This window comes from Podarcis pityusensis (genome assembly GCF_964106645.2).
Source record: "Podarcis pityusensis genome assembly, chromosome: 8".
Classification (NCBI taxonomy): domain Eukaryota; kingdom Metazoa; phylum Chordata; class Lepidosauria; order Squamata; family Lacertidae; genus Podarcis; species Podarcis pityusensis.
Genome location: NC_138033.1, coordinates 49,168,376 through 49,184,394, shown reverse-complemented (window position 1 = coordinate 49,184,394; position 16,019 = coordinate 49,168,376). Strand labels below are relative to the sequence as shown.

General features: G+C 40.4%; 1 protein-coding gene across 2 annotated transcripts in view; it reads right to left on the bottom strand.

The window, feature by feature from the left end:
- BANP (BTG3 associated nuclear protein) overlaps positions 1–16,019 on the bottom strand; it is a 149,637-nt gene that overhangs the window by 9,346 nt on the left and 124,272 nt on the right. For both annotated transcript variants that reach the window (XM_081017826.1, XM_081017828.1), the window contains one exon: positions 723–869. In XM_081017826.1, the coding sequence (XP_080873952.1) occupies positions 723–869 (147 nt within the window). The remainder of the gene's footprint in view (positions 1–722; positions 870–16,019) is intronic.

Sequence of the window (16,019 nt, the reverse complement as noted above, 5' to 3'; positions counted from 1 at the left end):
CTCACATTGGCCAACCAGATGCCCCAAAGGGAAGCCCACAAGCAACACAACAGCACAACAGTACTCTCCTCACTTGTGTTTCCTAGGAACTGATATTCAGAGGCTTACTACCTCCAACACTGAAGGCAGAACATAGCCATAATAGCTAGTTGCCACTGATAGCCTTATCCCTCAAGAATTTAAAGCCACCCGGAGATTAATGATTGGGTGTGTTGGGGATGAAGCTACTTCTGTGCATTCAAGATCCAACTTGTGGGCTTCCCATAGGCACCTGCTTGGCCACCCTGACAAAAGGATGTGAGACGATATGGGCCTGAGATCCAGCAGGGTTTTTCTTATGTTGTATCTATTCAAAAACACCAGCAATCATACTGAGCACAAAATACAACTTCTGATTCAAATACTGTGCAATTGCAAGGGTTAGGATAGCAAAGACAAGATTAAAAACGTAAGGGAAGTCCCCCACTCTGATGCTATGAAAAACAGGACAAACTGTGCAAAATAAACAAATGTATACAAATGGTATCCAAGGCATAGATTCCAGATGCCATTATAGGGCAAATCCACTAAACTTGAAACTGAGGCAGGAGAGAGATAGTTATCATTAAATATAAAAGAACACACTTACTATAGGCAACACTTTTACAAAAACTGAGAATTACAGGCCCAGCGGGAGACAAATGCCCATCATTCCTTTTCAAACAGAGAAAAGATCTACGTACTTGATTAGCAGCTGAGTGGTCCGTCACAGGCGCCAGCTGGACATACTGGACTTGGATATCACTCCCTTGGAGTGGAGATCCATCAACGCCACCAGCTGCAGGATCAGCTGGTGAGGCAACAGCAATCAATCGAGCGCCCGGCAGCACCTGCAGACAAACCAATAGAGAGAGATCCTGTAAGCAGACATCATCACAAAGGTATCATGAAACATCTGGAAGACCAAGAACAGATGCAAGCCCCCCAAAAGCTCAACCAACCCCTTAGTCAGTAACTATTAAGTTAGACTACAAGAGTTCCCAGAAGGAGAGGAAAATATTGTCCTTGTCTGAAAGACTTGATGAAAAAATATTTTTTTTCCTAACTCAATAGGCATTTAATGCTTTATCTCTCTTATGGTCTAAAATCCAAAGCTTTTTCCATTGGATAAAAACATATTGATTTTCATGATTAATATAACAACGAAGTCCATTGTGTTAAGATAATGGAGTTAAAATTGTGCCAGTTTTATCTTTTATTTATACAAATCTAGCTAGACATTTCTTTGCAACCGGTAAGGTGGCAATATTTTAGGAACAACAAGGAAGCAATTTCCCTCAAACTGTTGAAATCCTGCCCTTGGTAATAAGCACATCATATTTTCCATCACCACTCTGATAATTTCACCAGCTTCTCATAAGGACCATTCATAGCAGAGTTAACAAAATTAGTGCTCGTCAAGTCCTATTTTAATTGAGGAATCATTCATTCACGCAATACTTTTTTCAGGCATGGAAGCATTCGAGATTAAATCCTCATGGTCTCAACGGCTCTTTTAATAAGCACTTCTACAGAACTTGCTGGGGCCACTTCCACAGTCACCTGGTGGGCATGACAAGCTCTGGCCAAGTGAGAGCATTCCATCGAAATATCTTGATTGCTCATATGGTCAAAAGCAGTATCTTGTGAACTAACGACCTGGGGGAAAAATAGGTAGTGTATACTCATGTTTAAAGAGAATGCATTTGTATTCCTGGACTATGTATTCAGATTAATTTTACCAGATTTTCCTGTTAATCCAATAAAATAGCTCCTCTAGTTAGAGGGGGGAAATTGTGCTGAAAACACTGTTTATTTCCAAGATCTTGCAAATCTCCCATTCCTGGGCAAGGTGACTGAGTGGGTGGTCATTGAAGGGATCATTTGGATCCCTTCCAATCGGGATTAAGGCCCATCATGGGACTGAAACTGATTTGGTTGTGCTGGTTGATGAACTCTGGTGGGCTAGGGATAGAGGGAAAAGCTGTTTCCTGGTTCTGCTGGATCTTTCTGCAGCTTTTGATGCCATTGCCCATGGTATCTTTCTGGACTGTCAAGAGGAGTTGGGTGCTGAGTGCTGTTATACAGTGGTTCCGTTCCTTCCTCCTGTGTTGTGTCCAGAAAGTGGTGTTGGGGGATGAGTGTTCAGACCCCTGGACTCTCACTTGTTGGGTGCCACAGGGCTCCGTCCTCTCCCCCATGCTTTTCAACTCTATATGAAGCCACTGGGAGAGATAATCAGGGGGTTTGGGTTGGATGTTCACCAGTATGCGAATGGTACCCAGCTCTACCCCTCCTTTAGATCAGAACAAGAAATGAGAGGTTCAATTTATTTTTGTGGATTTTTTTTTAATGCAGGAAGAACACAAATGTACTAAACTCTGATAAATACCATTGTTATACCCAACCCCTAGAACCTCCTTTCTTAGCCTGGTATTTGCAACAAAAAGGATCAAATTGGTATTTTCTGTTTGAGGCACAAAAGGAATACAGATGAGAGGATCTGGTGTCATAGCTGGCAGAGCAAACTTTTAATGTCAATGTTTTCCTTAAATATTTGTATTATTCTGAAGATGGACCAATTCTTTCACAGCAATGGATCATTTTCACGTGTTGTAATAACACCTTTAATTACAGGGCTTCCAACACTACAGTACTCCCACTTTATAAATTTGTATGAACTGTCATAAGTAACTGGTTAAATATTTTGCTAACAGTAAAAAAATACCAGACTTGTTTGTAAGTAAACTGTAGACACAAGTGGAATGCTGAGAATAACTGATGGGTTCCTCCTCCACACAAATCCCTGAATAATATGTATTTTGTTTTGTTTTGTTTTTTAAAGTCCCTTGTTTCTTAAGAGATTGAAAAAAGAACATGCAAAACAACAGCCTCTAGACATACTGGGATGGAAGGGAAGGAGATGCCTCTTAATTAAACCATCTGACTGTGATGAAGTTATAGGACCAGAGAGCAAGCAGAGTGTAGAGATTCTAATCTAATTTATTTTACAGCTGTTCAAAACTACTGTCCTGCCTGTGGAATTATTACTGAGACAGATAAGAACACTGGTAAAAAAAGAGACTTCTTTTCCCCCTAGTTCGTCCTTTTACCGAAGAAGAATGTGAAAAGGAAGCCAGTATAGCGTTGTAGTGTATTATTTTTGAATTTGCTGAGCCAAAGTGTGGGCCAGTGCAGACTCAGTCACAGCTCAGTACATTTCACTCCTCTCCAGTTGGCTCAGGATCTCCTTTTTGTTATCAAATGACAAAGAGGACCTACCGTATAGTCCAAAAGCACCACTGCCACCACCAACCACACTGTCTTCAGCAGACAATGCAAATAACCACCAAGCTCTACAAAGAAACACATTCATACATCCCCCATTTCTCATCAGGACTTCAGAGAATATTTAGAGATGTGCTTTTACAAGCAATAAAATATTAACACAGCTGTGCTGAATCCCTAAATCTTTTAAATGCTTCTTTAACGGGTACTGGATGGTGTCAGGCCACCTCCAGGGAACAACCATTCTCACAGATAATGTGAGACTGTGTTTCTGCAAATCATACAGTTACAGCCATAAGAATTCTTTCAGGGATTTTTGGACTCAAACTACAGAGCTGTGGTAGCTAAAATGTAGCTTAAAAAGTCAGCAGAGATTTTTTATTTTTTGCTGTTTTGCATGATGGGAAAATAAGTTCAGATAAGACTGTTTTGCCAAATTCACTAGGGATCTGTTGCATCACCCCTGACAAATCAATGAGCATAATTAGAGGGGAAAGTGTGATTCACAGTGCTCATCCCAGGCTTCTTCAGGCTGACACTGCCAGGTTATGGCAGGAGTGTCTACACAGGTTGCCCTGGTGCAACTATTTCTTGCAAGTGGCTGCATTGCCCAACTTGAGAGGTTTGCCCCAGGGCCCTTTCCAATGTTGCCAAAGTTCCCGGGGCCTAACTGGATGCTGTGAACAATCCAATCACAGTGCAAGGAATCCTGGAAAATAAGATCTTGCCCCAAGCAACCACTTAGCTAGTTGTGCCAGGCGCAGAAGCTCCAGTGAGCGCAAGATGCTACTTGCTTGCAAAGTCTTGCCCTGTTTAGTTTCAATGGAGAAAGCAGATTTTCTCTGTCTTTGGACATCTAGATCTGGATGGAGGAGTGCACAGTGTGAGACTGGGAACTGTACTTGCCTATGGAAGTTTATGAGCTTTTTAAAAGAAATACATTCCTGCTCAGAAGTTTCCAAAAACATTTAAAGGAGACAGGAAAGGATAACAGATAAATACTAATAACCGTGGCACAATTATACTGAGGCTACAAATGCAAGGAAGTCTTTGTTCTTGCACAGCAAAAAAGCCTGGAGATCTATGTGAGAACTTTGGCAAGTGGTTCCTGAGCAAGAATACTGCCTTTGTCCGGCCGTTCATAGGATCTCTAGACCACCAGTTCAGTTCTGTATTCCTTACCTGCTGCTGACCTTAAAATACAAAAGGAACCCTTCTATGAAAAACCCTAAACAAACAGCTTGCCCCAAGGCTGAACTTTCTTTTGCAATTCCAGAGGGCTTCTTAGACATCCTTTCACACTGATACAAAATAGGTAATATAAGATGGTCAATAAAACCAAAGAAAATAGAAGTGCCCTTCCAGTTTAACAAGATACTTATAGACAAATGGAAAAGTGGGGAGGGGAAAAACGCTGAAGATGCTCCTCTCTCCCCTGCCCCCCCCCCCCCAGCTTAGGAGCAGAAAAGGAGTTCAACACTTTAGGCCCAGCTTTGAAGAGAGAGAAAATCAATTTTAGAAGGTCAAAAAAGAGATATGCTGTGACTTTCTGGGGGAAAATAATTTTGCTTTCCATTTACTTTTGTTGTTGCAGTCCAGCATATGGAAGGCCACAGGTCTCACACGCCAAACTACACTAATAGGCAACGGCTCTTTGAGGTTGATACAAGAATACAGTGGTACCGCGGGTTAAGAACTTAATTTGTTCTTAACCTGAAACTGTCCTTAACCTGAAGCACCACTTTAGCTAATGGGGCTTCCCGCTGCCGCCGCACGATTTCTGTTCTCATCCTGAAGTAAAGTTCTTAACCCAAGGTACTATTTATGGGTTAGGGGTGTCTGTATCCTGAAGCATCTGTAACCTGAAGCGTCTGTAACCCGAGGTACCACTGTATTTCTCAGCCTGGAAATGCCAGAGATTGAACCTGGAACCTACTGTATGCAAAGAATGCATTCCACCACAGAACTACAGCCATTCCCCTACAGTCGTTTAGAACATGTTGGATTCTATGAAGAAAGGTAAGGTTCTCCATCCCTCTTCTGCATATTCCACATATTGTTGGAGCATGGACAACTGCTGCACAATGGGTTGTATCCAGCTATATTTGACTATCAGCCCACTGGAATTATGAGACTTCAGTTGGTCATGTTCATCAATTTCAATTGGTCTATTCTGAATAGGACTAGCATTAGATACAACCCAATGTCAATTATTCTGATGGGTGGATGAAAGCCCCTCAACACCTGACTTTTTGCACATTCTCACAACAATGGCACTATGAAGGCGGTTGCATTACGAATTCTAGAGAAATAGTAAAATTAGAAAAAAATGGCCTGAGCTAGAATGCACATCTTTCTCTGCCCCCACACTTCATTCCATTTAAAAATAGTTTCCATCTGCAGCGAATAGCTCCCAATTAGCATTTAACTATCAGACCAGGAAAAAAGTATTAAAAGGTAATACATTTTCCTTCTTCTTTCCCTTGCCTCCCTAGTTCTCTCTCAAGGCAAAGCTTCCAAACCCTAGTAACTGCTCAGGTCACATATTTGGTTCATTAATATTTACTGCTCACAATTATTCTTCAGGGAGCCACCATATATATGTTCATTTTTAACTTTAAGTATTTCCATGCAGGAGGATAGTTCTAAGGAACAAAATCCCTGCTCTCTCAAAAGGACAAGTTCTTCAGTCTCTCTGCAGCCAAAGCTATATAGGGTATACAGTTTTGTTACTGCTGCTTTGAGTGGTGTGTTGTTTTTAATTAGGTTGTGCAAATCCCAAATTTGTTTCCTTTTTTTAAAATTAGGAACTCAGCAATGCACAACAGGACTGCTCTCATTTTATCTTCTCATTATTCCTTCCTGTCTCCTAGATTATGGTGCAGTAAAAGAAATTGTTCCTTTTACACATAAGATTTTAATTATTTTGTGTACAGCTATTTAGAAACCATTCATAACTGAAATATTCAACAATGCAAATAACAGCTTCAAGAATTTCTGCATGAACTTTTTTTTAAAGTGCAGGGAGGGAACAGAAGAAATATGGTGTCATGGACCAGCTTTTGTGGACTGCGAAGCAACCATTTAAAAGTCTGGAAGTCTGCTATGGCTGAAGAAATTCAGGGCTGCTGGTAGACCTTTGGATCCTGTAAAGCCTGCTCTGATTGACCTCTAATATAATTTCAGGACTAAGGTTCCTTCTTCTGGAGAAATTGCAAGGAAATAGAAGCAGCTGAGCAAGAAAACAGGAGAGAAAAAATATGTTCTAGAATGGATCCATTATTTCCAAAGAGTATTTGGGGAGCTTCTGCATTTTTGCAAAAGAAACATACCTGTTAACCCATCTGATCTCACATTTTCACAAGGAAGAGAGAGTGCTTGCCTTTCTAACTAATGTGGGAAGTATTTCTTACATATATTTAAGTTCGGATATAGTGTACTGAAATTTGGAGTAATATTTACAACCAAATACTTGCCACCAAAGTGACGGTTAAGTACCAGTAGTTTAAAGTGTGCTATCATCAACCCAATTCTGCATAGGCTCTAAATCTGTCAAGATGCAATTTGCTTAACTTCCACTAATCTAGTTTAGTTTTCCTTTCCTGGATTCCTTAGCCAACATGCTATGAAAACTGAAACCTTTTTAACTCTACCAGGAGGTAGAAAAGGAAACCAATAATTGTGCAGCTATTATTCATTATCTTGACTCTTTCCTGGTGCAATAAATATTACCACCTGACCCTCAAGATTATCATCTGCTTTTAGTTTTCACATATCATCAGTAGAAACTGATTTGGTAAAGTTTTGCTCTATATTGCTCTCAGCATGTCCAAGAAACATGAAGTCCATTACGTTATGGTTAATTATACAAAACCAGGGTTTTTTCCCCCAGCTGGAACTCAGTTCTGGCACCTGTCAGGTGGGTGCCATTGCCGTTATAAGAGAAAAAGCAAGGCGCCCATGGTGAGTTCGGGCACCTCTTTTTTCTAGAAAAATAGCCCTGTACAAAATTAATGTGAAATGCCTATTTGGGGCAAACATGACTGACCTGAGATAGACAACAACTGGCATGCCATGGCTTATTATATTGGAACCACATGCAGCCTTAAAATAAGAGTTGTTCTCTTACTGTCCTAGCATGAAGACTCTGGAGCTCTGAAAAGGAACAGAAACCATTTCAGGGGCAGGAGCTGGCAACTCTAGTGGGCTACCAACAAGCCCAGGACTTGCCTTTGCGCTCTGTTGTGATCCAACAGCTGGCATCTTTTTGCATTTGCTACTTTATGAATAACAACATACCACCCAGGGCTTCTTTTCAGCCAGAACTTACAGGAATGCCATTGCCATTATAAGAGGACAAGGGAGGTGTTCATGGTGAATTCTGGAAGGTCAAAAAATAGCACTGATACCACCATACAAGCATATAATACTCATCTCATAGATCATACTGGATCTATGACCCAGAAAATATATGCTGGAAATCTAGATACTCTGTGGACATTTTTTCCCTCCACTGCTAGGACGCAGGGCCAGCAAAAGCCTACCATGGAGCTAAAGAGCAACGGCAGCTCTTTAAAACCATGTTTGGCTCTGTGCTTCTAGAAAGCAGCCCATGGGGTCAGTTAGCTGGACAGAATATGCATTCTAATGCTTCAAACATGATATACAAAATGGATGGAAGACATGCATGCACCTTTAAACAAACAAATCATTACATTAAGGCCTCCTGCCCCATGTACCAAAACATTTTCCTTCTCTTCTGCATATTACGCCTAGTTGTTAGGGCAAACCTCATGCAAAGGCCTCAAAGAAGCAACCAAAGGATGTTCCCCAGGCCTGTTGGGAGAACACCAGCAAGCCAAAAAATGCAACGTATGTTCAGCAGCAGGAGCAACAGCTGTGGCATAAGAACCAAAAGCAAAGACAAATAGCTTCCAGGGGATCCTGGGCTCTTGAGGAACAAGAATAATCCCAGTAATTAAAAACCAATTTGTGAACTATTAGCTCAGCTGAAAGGGTTTCAAAGCTGCAACGGCACATCAACTGACAGGCTGTGCTATCAATGGATTCCAATGCAGAGAATGTACTGGCTTCTGCATGTCCAGCTCCTCCTTAACTTTCATGTTTTAAATGCACCTCTAAGCTGACAATGTTACAAACTTGGATTTTGTATTTCTTGTGTTTTTGTGTTAAAATGCAAACTTCTCTGATTTTCTCTTTATTTATAACAGTTCCCAGGTTTCCACCAAAGGTCAGTATGATGTAGTGGACAGAGTGCTAGACTAGGACCTGAGAGACCAGGGTTCAAATCCTCCCACTCAGTCATGAAGCTCACTGGGTGACTTTGGCCAGTCATTACCCCCCCCCCCCAGCGTAACATACTTCACAGGTTTGTCACTGGGATTAAATGAGGAGGGGTATCTGTGCCACCTTGCACTCCTTTGAGAAAAGGTGGAATATAAATGCAATAAATAAAGAAATAATTTCAAAGTGTGCTCCTTTTACTTTCACCCATATTAGTAATGGTTCCCATTCAATCCTGTGAATGAAAGCACTGTTCTTGGGACCTTGCTGCAGTGAGAGTAAAGACTTTCCCTCCATCCATGACATCTTTGAAAGGGATCCCAAAGAGTAAGGCAATGTAGTGTACAAGTCCTTTCTGCACATAGACACCACCAACCATGATAATGTGTATTTGCTAGTACATAATAACATAGTAGGGTCTTTTTAAAATGATACTGTTAATGGGGTTTTAGGCAGAGACCACCTTTGCTCACAGGTAAATTGAGCTGCATGTAGCCAGCCCCTAACCAGATAGCATGCTCGGCTTTGCACCCTTTTGCAATTTTACAAAAGAGCAGAATTACCCTTAAAACGTAAACTTTAGAAATAATGCATTGTTCCCGGAAGGGAGAATACTGGAGAATATGGCAAGATGCTACACCAAGGTAGCAATGTTGTGCACACTTATTTGGGAATAAGCTCCTCTGAATACAATGAGAACTACTTCCAAGTAAAAATGGTTAATTTTGCACAGTGGAGTCTAAGCAAGTGAGATGTGCTAAATAAAGGATAAATGTGCATTTCCCACCTCATCACAGGCAGTTTAGTACAGGATCGATTTACTGCTGAAATCAAATCTCTCTCTCTCTCTCTCTCTCTCTCTCTCTCTCTCTCTCTCACACACACACACACACACACAGTTTAACCAGGAATCATCAGGGCCCCACAACAGTTAAATAGAAAAGACAACAAGCAATTATGATGCACCAAACAATAAGACAAAACAAACACTTCATGGTGGAAATCAGATTGGAAAACTGGCATTCATACAAAGGCACGCTTTCTAATGAATCATTGATTAAAGTGGGGACGCAATTTCAGGATATTATCTAGTTGCTGGAGGAAAAGTTACCTCATCTAGGTCGCTTGTCTGTAAACCATTACAGAGGCTATTCTAGGGGGAAGAGATCTGAATCCCAAGATATGCTAGCAGCATCAGCTTCATCACCAGGAAAGTTGGGAGATATATATATATTTAATTATGCATCACGATTTCAAGAAAGTTTTATTTTCTCCAATTATGCAACTGGATAATTTGTTCAGAAGCTCTTACTGTGTGTGATTCTGGTGAGGATTTACAGCATCACTGTATAACAAAGACAATTTTCTGGATTATATTACAGGGATTTCATTTTGAAAATCAATTATTGTCCTAAATGTCCAATACCTATGACTTTCTTTTTCTTTTCTTCTTTAAAGGTAACACATTTTTTGCCATTCCTATATTTAAGGTCAAGAATGGGAAAATACCAGGTGCTTGTTTGACTAGACATACAAAAAACATTTAATGCTGTGTTCTAGAATGTGAAATATTCCAAGAAAAACTCCTCCTCTCTGTGTTGCTTTATAGACTCTATATTCCAAAATTTGGAATTTGAGAATTTTACATACTGTTCCAGATCCTATTATGCCTTTTAAAAATGTGAGCATGTGTGGGCTCTGTACTACAGTGCTGTTAAAGACCATTACTCCAGAGCAAATATAATCCCTGTTCCAAAATTGTTCAGGTTTATACTTACAGGAAGATTATTTAATTTTGAATGTCAAAGTTCTAGCAGAATACTTGGTAATAACAAAAGCAAACAATCCCATTGGGAACTACTCTTGCACCTGCAAAACTGAACTGAACCCATAATGATTAGCTTTGCATGTGAAGATGAAGTGCAGTTTTACGTAGATTCACTATGGGGTATCCCTTATTACAGTAAACATTCCACATGGACTGGAAGTGAAGGATGAGGCCACAAGGAGAAAAGCTTTCCTGGTCAGTGAAGGCAAATTCTACATCAATACACAAAGCTACAAGCCATTGTGGATCCTGGAGAATGTGCGTTGCAAAGCCTCTACTTCTTCTGTTAAGTTGTTTTCTTTGGAGCCACTGCCAAAAGCTAATTGGCTGGTCATAGTTCAGGCTCAAGTTGGCTTAAGCAGTTAAGGAAGACTCTGCATAAACTGGCTTCAGTAGACTGGCAGACTTGCTCATACACCAACAGTAACAGATGTTTAATGGACTACTTCTTGCCCCAAGAGGCTCTTTTACTGAACTCTCAGACCATTACCAAAAATGAGCCAAACTACAGTGTTTGAAAGTGAGCTGATACATTGACTGGCCAAAGGCTTCTAATAAAAGCAGCCAAAAATCTGAAAATAAAAATAAAAACCCCATGCACAAATATCCCTCGAACCTTTCCTTTTGAAGTACAACCTGAGCCAGATTCTATAATTAGTCTCTGTTCTGAGAAACATACAGAAGACAGCTTAAATGTTTGTCTACGACTTTTGGAGGTGGGGTTGTACAAACCTACAGTAAAGCCTTGCTAAAGAAACTGACTTCCCATGGAAGTGAATAAACCAAGATCAGGGAAGTGTAATCAGGACTTAGCTGTTGGAAATACAACAGAAGGGTAAGGACCAAGCTAAATGGCAATGGCCCAATTGCTTTCCTCACTTCTCCCCAATATGGGCTCTGCAGTGACTAATAAGTAGTGACTTGCCAAACTGGCTGGCTAGTGGGACACATCCGGTTGCAACACGATGTAGCCAAAGTGGAAAATGATTGCCAAATATACTTCAAGGTCAAGGAGGACTTATTCCTTTTGTATAAATTTACACAAAAGTGCCTTCTAGACCAATAAATGTGAACAAGGGGTCTAAGTCATGTCTGATTTGCCCCTTGAGAAATTCCTTATGGAATTAGTTTCATCAGAGTGCAAGAGCTCAGTTAAAGGGCTTAAAGGCAAGAAATATGGATGTCTGCCAAAGTCTGCACAAAGTTCAAGAGGAAATAACATCCTAACCAATTTTTGTGCAGCATCTTATCAGCAAAAACTGATTATACACTCTGATGAAAAGAATGGATAGGGGGAAACATTCACAGCCAGGGGTCTTTGGCTTTCAACCAGGAACTGCTGGTACCTAGACATGGAGAAGTAACAGTAAAAGGTTACAACTTGCAACTTCATAGCTCAGTAGTGGACTAGCATAGGGTAGTAGACCCAAGTCTTTTACTGGGATTTCTTGTTTGGGATCTTGGTTTAAATCCTTACCAACCTACAAAGCTCACTAGGTGGATTTAGGCAAGTTAATATTTCTTAAGAAAGTTTCAGCATGGGGTGGGAGCCCACATGCAAGTCCCACATAGTTCAGAAGTGGTCCTAAGGTTGCTCAAGTAAAAGACCAGCTATCCGTTATCTTATCGCTACAAGCTGGAACTGAGGGAGCCAGGAAAAGACATCTGGCAAGAATAGTGTGCTTTGTGTTCAGACAAGCAAGTAGTAAGACGACAATGGCAAGGTGGTGAAAATTCTTGTGGAATAAACTTCATTATTTATTTGCCATCTAACCAGTGAATGTGAATCTCGTTGAGTGCTGCCTTTTGTCAACCTCAAAAGGCAAGCAAATCAAATCATGTTTGCATTCAGCCCATATTTATCATTAAAATCGCGTCAAAATAAACTCACTTTTAACTAGGTAATTACCATTGCTCGTGCCAAGGAATTATGGTAACTGTAGTTTGTTGAAGGTACTTGGAATCCACTAATAATTTTACACTGCAAAGCTGTGCTGATCTTCCAAAGTTCACTAGCATTACTTGGGCACAGTATCCTAGTTTTAGAAAAACTAAAGTAGCCCTTTGGTTTACATTCAAAACATGAGGGCTATGCCAAATTCCACGGGGGGGGGGGCAGAAACAAGTAGTAAAAGTAAGTAAACTTTACAAATGTTTTAATTTACATCATAACTGGCAGGAGGAGTTTTCAAAAGAGAATTACAAGCAAAACAGCATATAAAATATGGCTTTTGTTGTCAGGGTAACAAAACATTGTTCCAACAGCACGTTACACAAAGCTGGTAGAAATTTGAAGGAAGAGCTGACAGTGGTTCAAATCTCATGTGAGCAAAAGGACAGGACAGCTGTGTTTCCCTTGCAAGTTCAAGAGAAGGAAATAAATGCAGCATCTCCTGAGCTTTACCTGAGCAATTATGCAAATTGGCCCAACTTGGATCTGAAATCAGAAACTAAAGTGCCCTTTGTACTGGTCACAAGGAAGAGCCAAAAAGGCCCCAACACTTTACAAAATACGCACATCTGCCACTCTGGTTGCTGCATGAGAAGAGAATCAGCAATTAGAAAAATAATCAAAATAAAAAAAATCCTTCCAGTAGCACCTTTAAGACCAACTAAGTTAGTTCTTGGTATGAGCTTTCGTGTGCAAGCACACTTCTTCAGATACACAGTGTATCTGAAGAAGTGTGCTTGCACACGAAAGCTCATACCAAGAACTAACTTAGTTGGTCTTAAAGGTGCTACTGGAAGGATTTTTTTTATTTTGACTATGGCAGACCAACACGGCTACCTATCTGTAACTAGAAAAATAATGAAAAGCACACAGAAGTTGCTTTAATTAAACCAACAGGCAGATGCTTCACATCTCTTTGCCAACAAAGGATGTCATGAAAGTTGGACCACTGGGCACAGGTTCAGGGTCCCAGGCAGCCCAGGGGGCTTTGCAACATGAACCAATAAGCACCCCAACACCACTTGCTCACCTAGCCAGCCAAGAAGGAGGGAAGGAAGAAAGAGTGGTGCCACTGCTTCTACCAACAAAAAGTGCAGGGCATTTGCTGCCAATCACATCCCCTTTGCAATGATGGAAAAAATGAAGTGGGATTATTCTATTGTGCCTTTAAAAATCAGATTTTTTTTCATTTTGGTTGAAGGGGTGTTCTCATCTAGTGTCTAGATCCCAAATCCAGCTCAGAACTTCGGTCTCAGAGAAAAGCTCTTCACCCATTCTCTCTCTCTGCATGTTTTCTAAGATTTATAGGGCAATATATCTAAGATGAAGAAACATTAAGAAAGCTTCTAGGCAGGCCTTGAGAAGGAATTTTAGTTGTTACTATTTACTATATTTTTATCCCAGTATTCGGTCTCCCAAAGTGGTTCACCTCAATGAAAAGAGAGTGACATGGGCCCTGCCATCAGGCTTACACACTAGAAACATAAAACATACAAGGGAAGAGGAGTAGAAGAGAAAACAAGAAGGAAGATCAGCCCTTCAAGGCCAGCACAAAGTAGTAAGCTACAAGCATTTATATGCAATCTGGGCCAAACTGAACTTCCATTGCTACTGTTTTTGTGTTCCCATTCAGTGCCTCTATTTTTTTATTTATTTTTGCAAGGCAAATGCATGGCAGCAGTGGTTCCCTTACAACTGCTTCTTCAGCCCTAGGACAACTAGCAACTGGAGTCAAGCATTCTTTTTGCCAGGTTCTTTTTTGGGGGGGACACAGCAAGTTCCCAGATGCTGCTTCTTCTCTGGCCAGAAGATTGGGCCCAGTTAGTTTCCCAACTAGCCATGATGTTCTTCCTGGGAGGGAAGGGGTGCAGCCTCCCAGTGGCCCTTTGTCCTAAGAAGGGGTGATGCTTAAATAAATATTCTCATTACTTGAAGGAATTTCAGTTCATCCATGGACTGATTAAATATGCATATGACTAAAACAAAACAAAAACAAAAACTTATTTTGGTTTGTTTTTTAATGCAGCCACCATTATAAATAAAAAAGACATTCGCTTGTGTGCAGCAATAATGCTTTTTCTAAGATGGTGCCTGCCATGAGCAGTTTTTGCCCACTTTAATGGCTTTCTAATCAATTGATTCAACTGATCAGATAGTTAAAGGAAGGAGAAGCAGGAATTTTTTTTTTGTCCCTTCAGATGGATGGTCTTTATTGAAACTCATTTGACTATTGATATAATATCTGCTTTACAGGGGGAAAATGATTTCTCTTTGGAATGTCAGCTCGAGGCTCATATTTTAGACCCCTAAGTAGGCAAACCCCATTATTTTCATCCAACTCTTTCACAGCACAGAGCAGGGAAGAGCCTGCCATAAATGCACCACACATCTGCTTTCTCTTTCATCGCAGCAAAGACTGGACAAATGTTTATTATCCCCTGGTGAAGGATGAAAGGATGTGTCTTTCACACCAGCCTAATGATCCAAACATATTATTTCTTATTTTAAAGCCTTAAGGAGAGAATGAATCCTAGAAGGCTATCAGATTGTTTGGCTACGTCTTGTTCTAAATGTTAAGGTTACACAGATAGTGGCTTCCCATTTATGCAAGGCTCTGTAGTTGAAGACATTATCTCCCTCTTCCCCAATCAAGGTTATTTAACTTAATGCCAATAATCTGACATGTTAACAATATATAGCTCCTTTAAAAAGTGAATTGGGATTCAGTTAAACTTCCCACTGCGAAAATCAAGTGAAAACTTCTTTGTTCTAGTCAGGATTTTAGAGTTCAATGGGTTGATTGCATGAGAGAAATTGGATCCAAAACAGTTCAGGTGGATTCCTGGTATTGGGCTAACTGTCACATATTGGATCCTAGACAAACCCAAAACTTGTTAACGCTAGGCTATTTTCCAAGCTATTCTGGACTTCAAGTCCCAACATGGCAACTCTCCTTGAAATGTAAGCTTGATCAACGGTTTATATAACGTTTTTATCCTGCTGTCACTAATGAACAAAAGTATCCATATCATAAACAGCAGGGTAATCCTGGCTGCGACAATGTGTTATCTCAGAGCCATGTGGTCTCTCTCTCTCTCTTAAACTTTATTCCCAATTACTTAGTTGCTACTGAGAAGTGCCCACTCAGTGGTGTTACTTACAAAAAATGTTTCATGCGCACAGCAGTTATTAACAGTTGGTGAAAACCAGCAAAGTATACCTTTATCTGAACTCAAGCAAATATATTATAAATTAGACATGAAGCTCAGATATGGATGTAAAGATATTTGTGCATTAATAAGAGAGTTTACTTACAAAAAGACTTCCCAGAAGCTTATGAAATGAGAATTCCTCTGTGGAAAATATAAATATTTATTTGCATCAGCCACTAGCCTTTGCAAATCCCTATGTGAAAGAATATTTGCTTTCGTTGGTCCAATAGCTTAAGTTGTATTGAAGGGTGCTCAGTTATCAAAACTGAACAAAACAAGTCTCCAAGAGAGTCCTGAGGAGGTCTGCTGCCAAGTAATTGGGCTGGGTAGACCAGGACTTTGCTAAAGACAACTTGTTATACTCTTTATGTGCAGCTGCAGCAGACCCGCCAGCATCTCTAGTTCCTTTGTGGCCCAT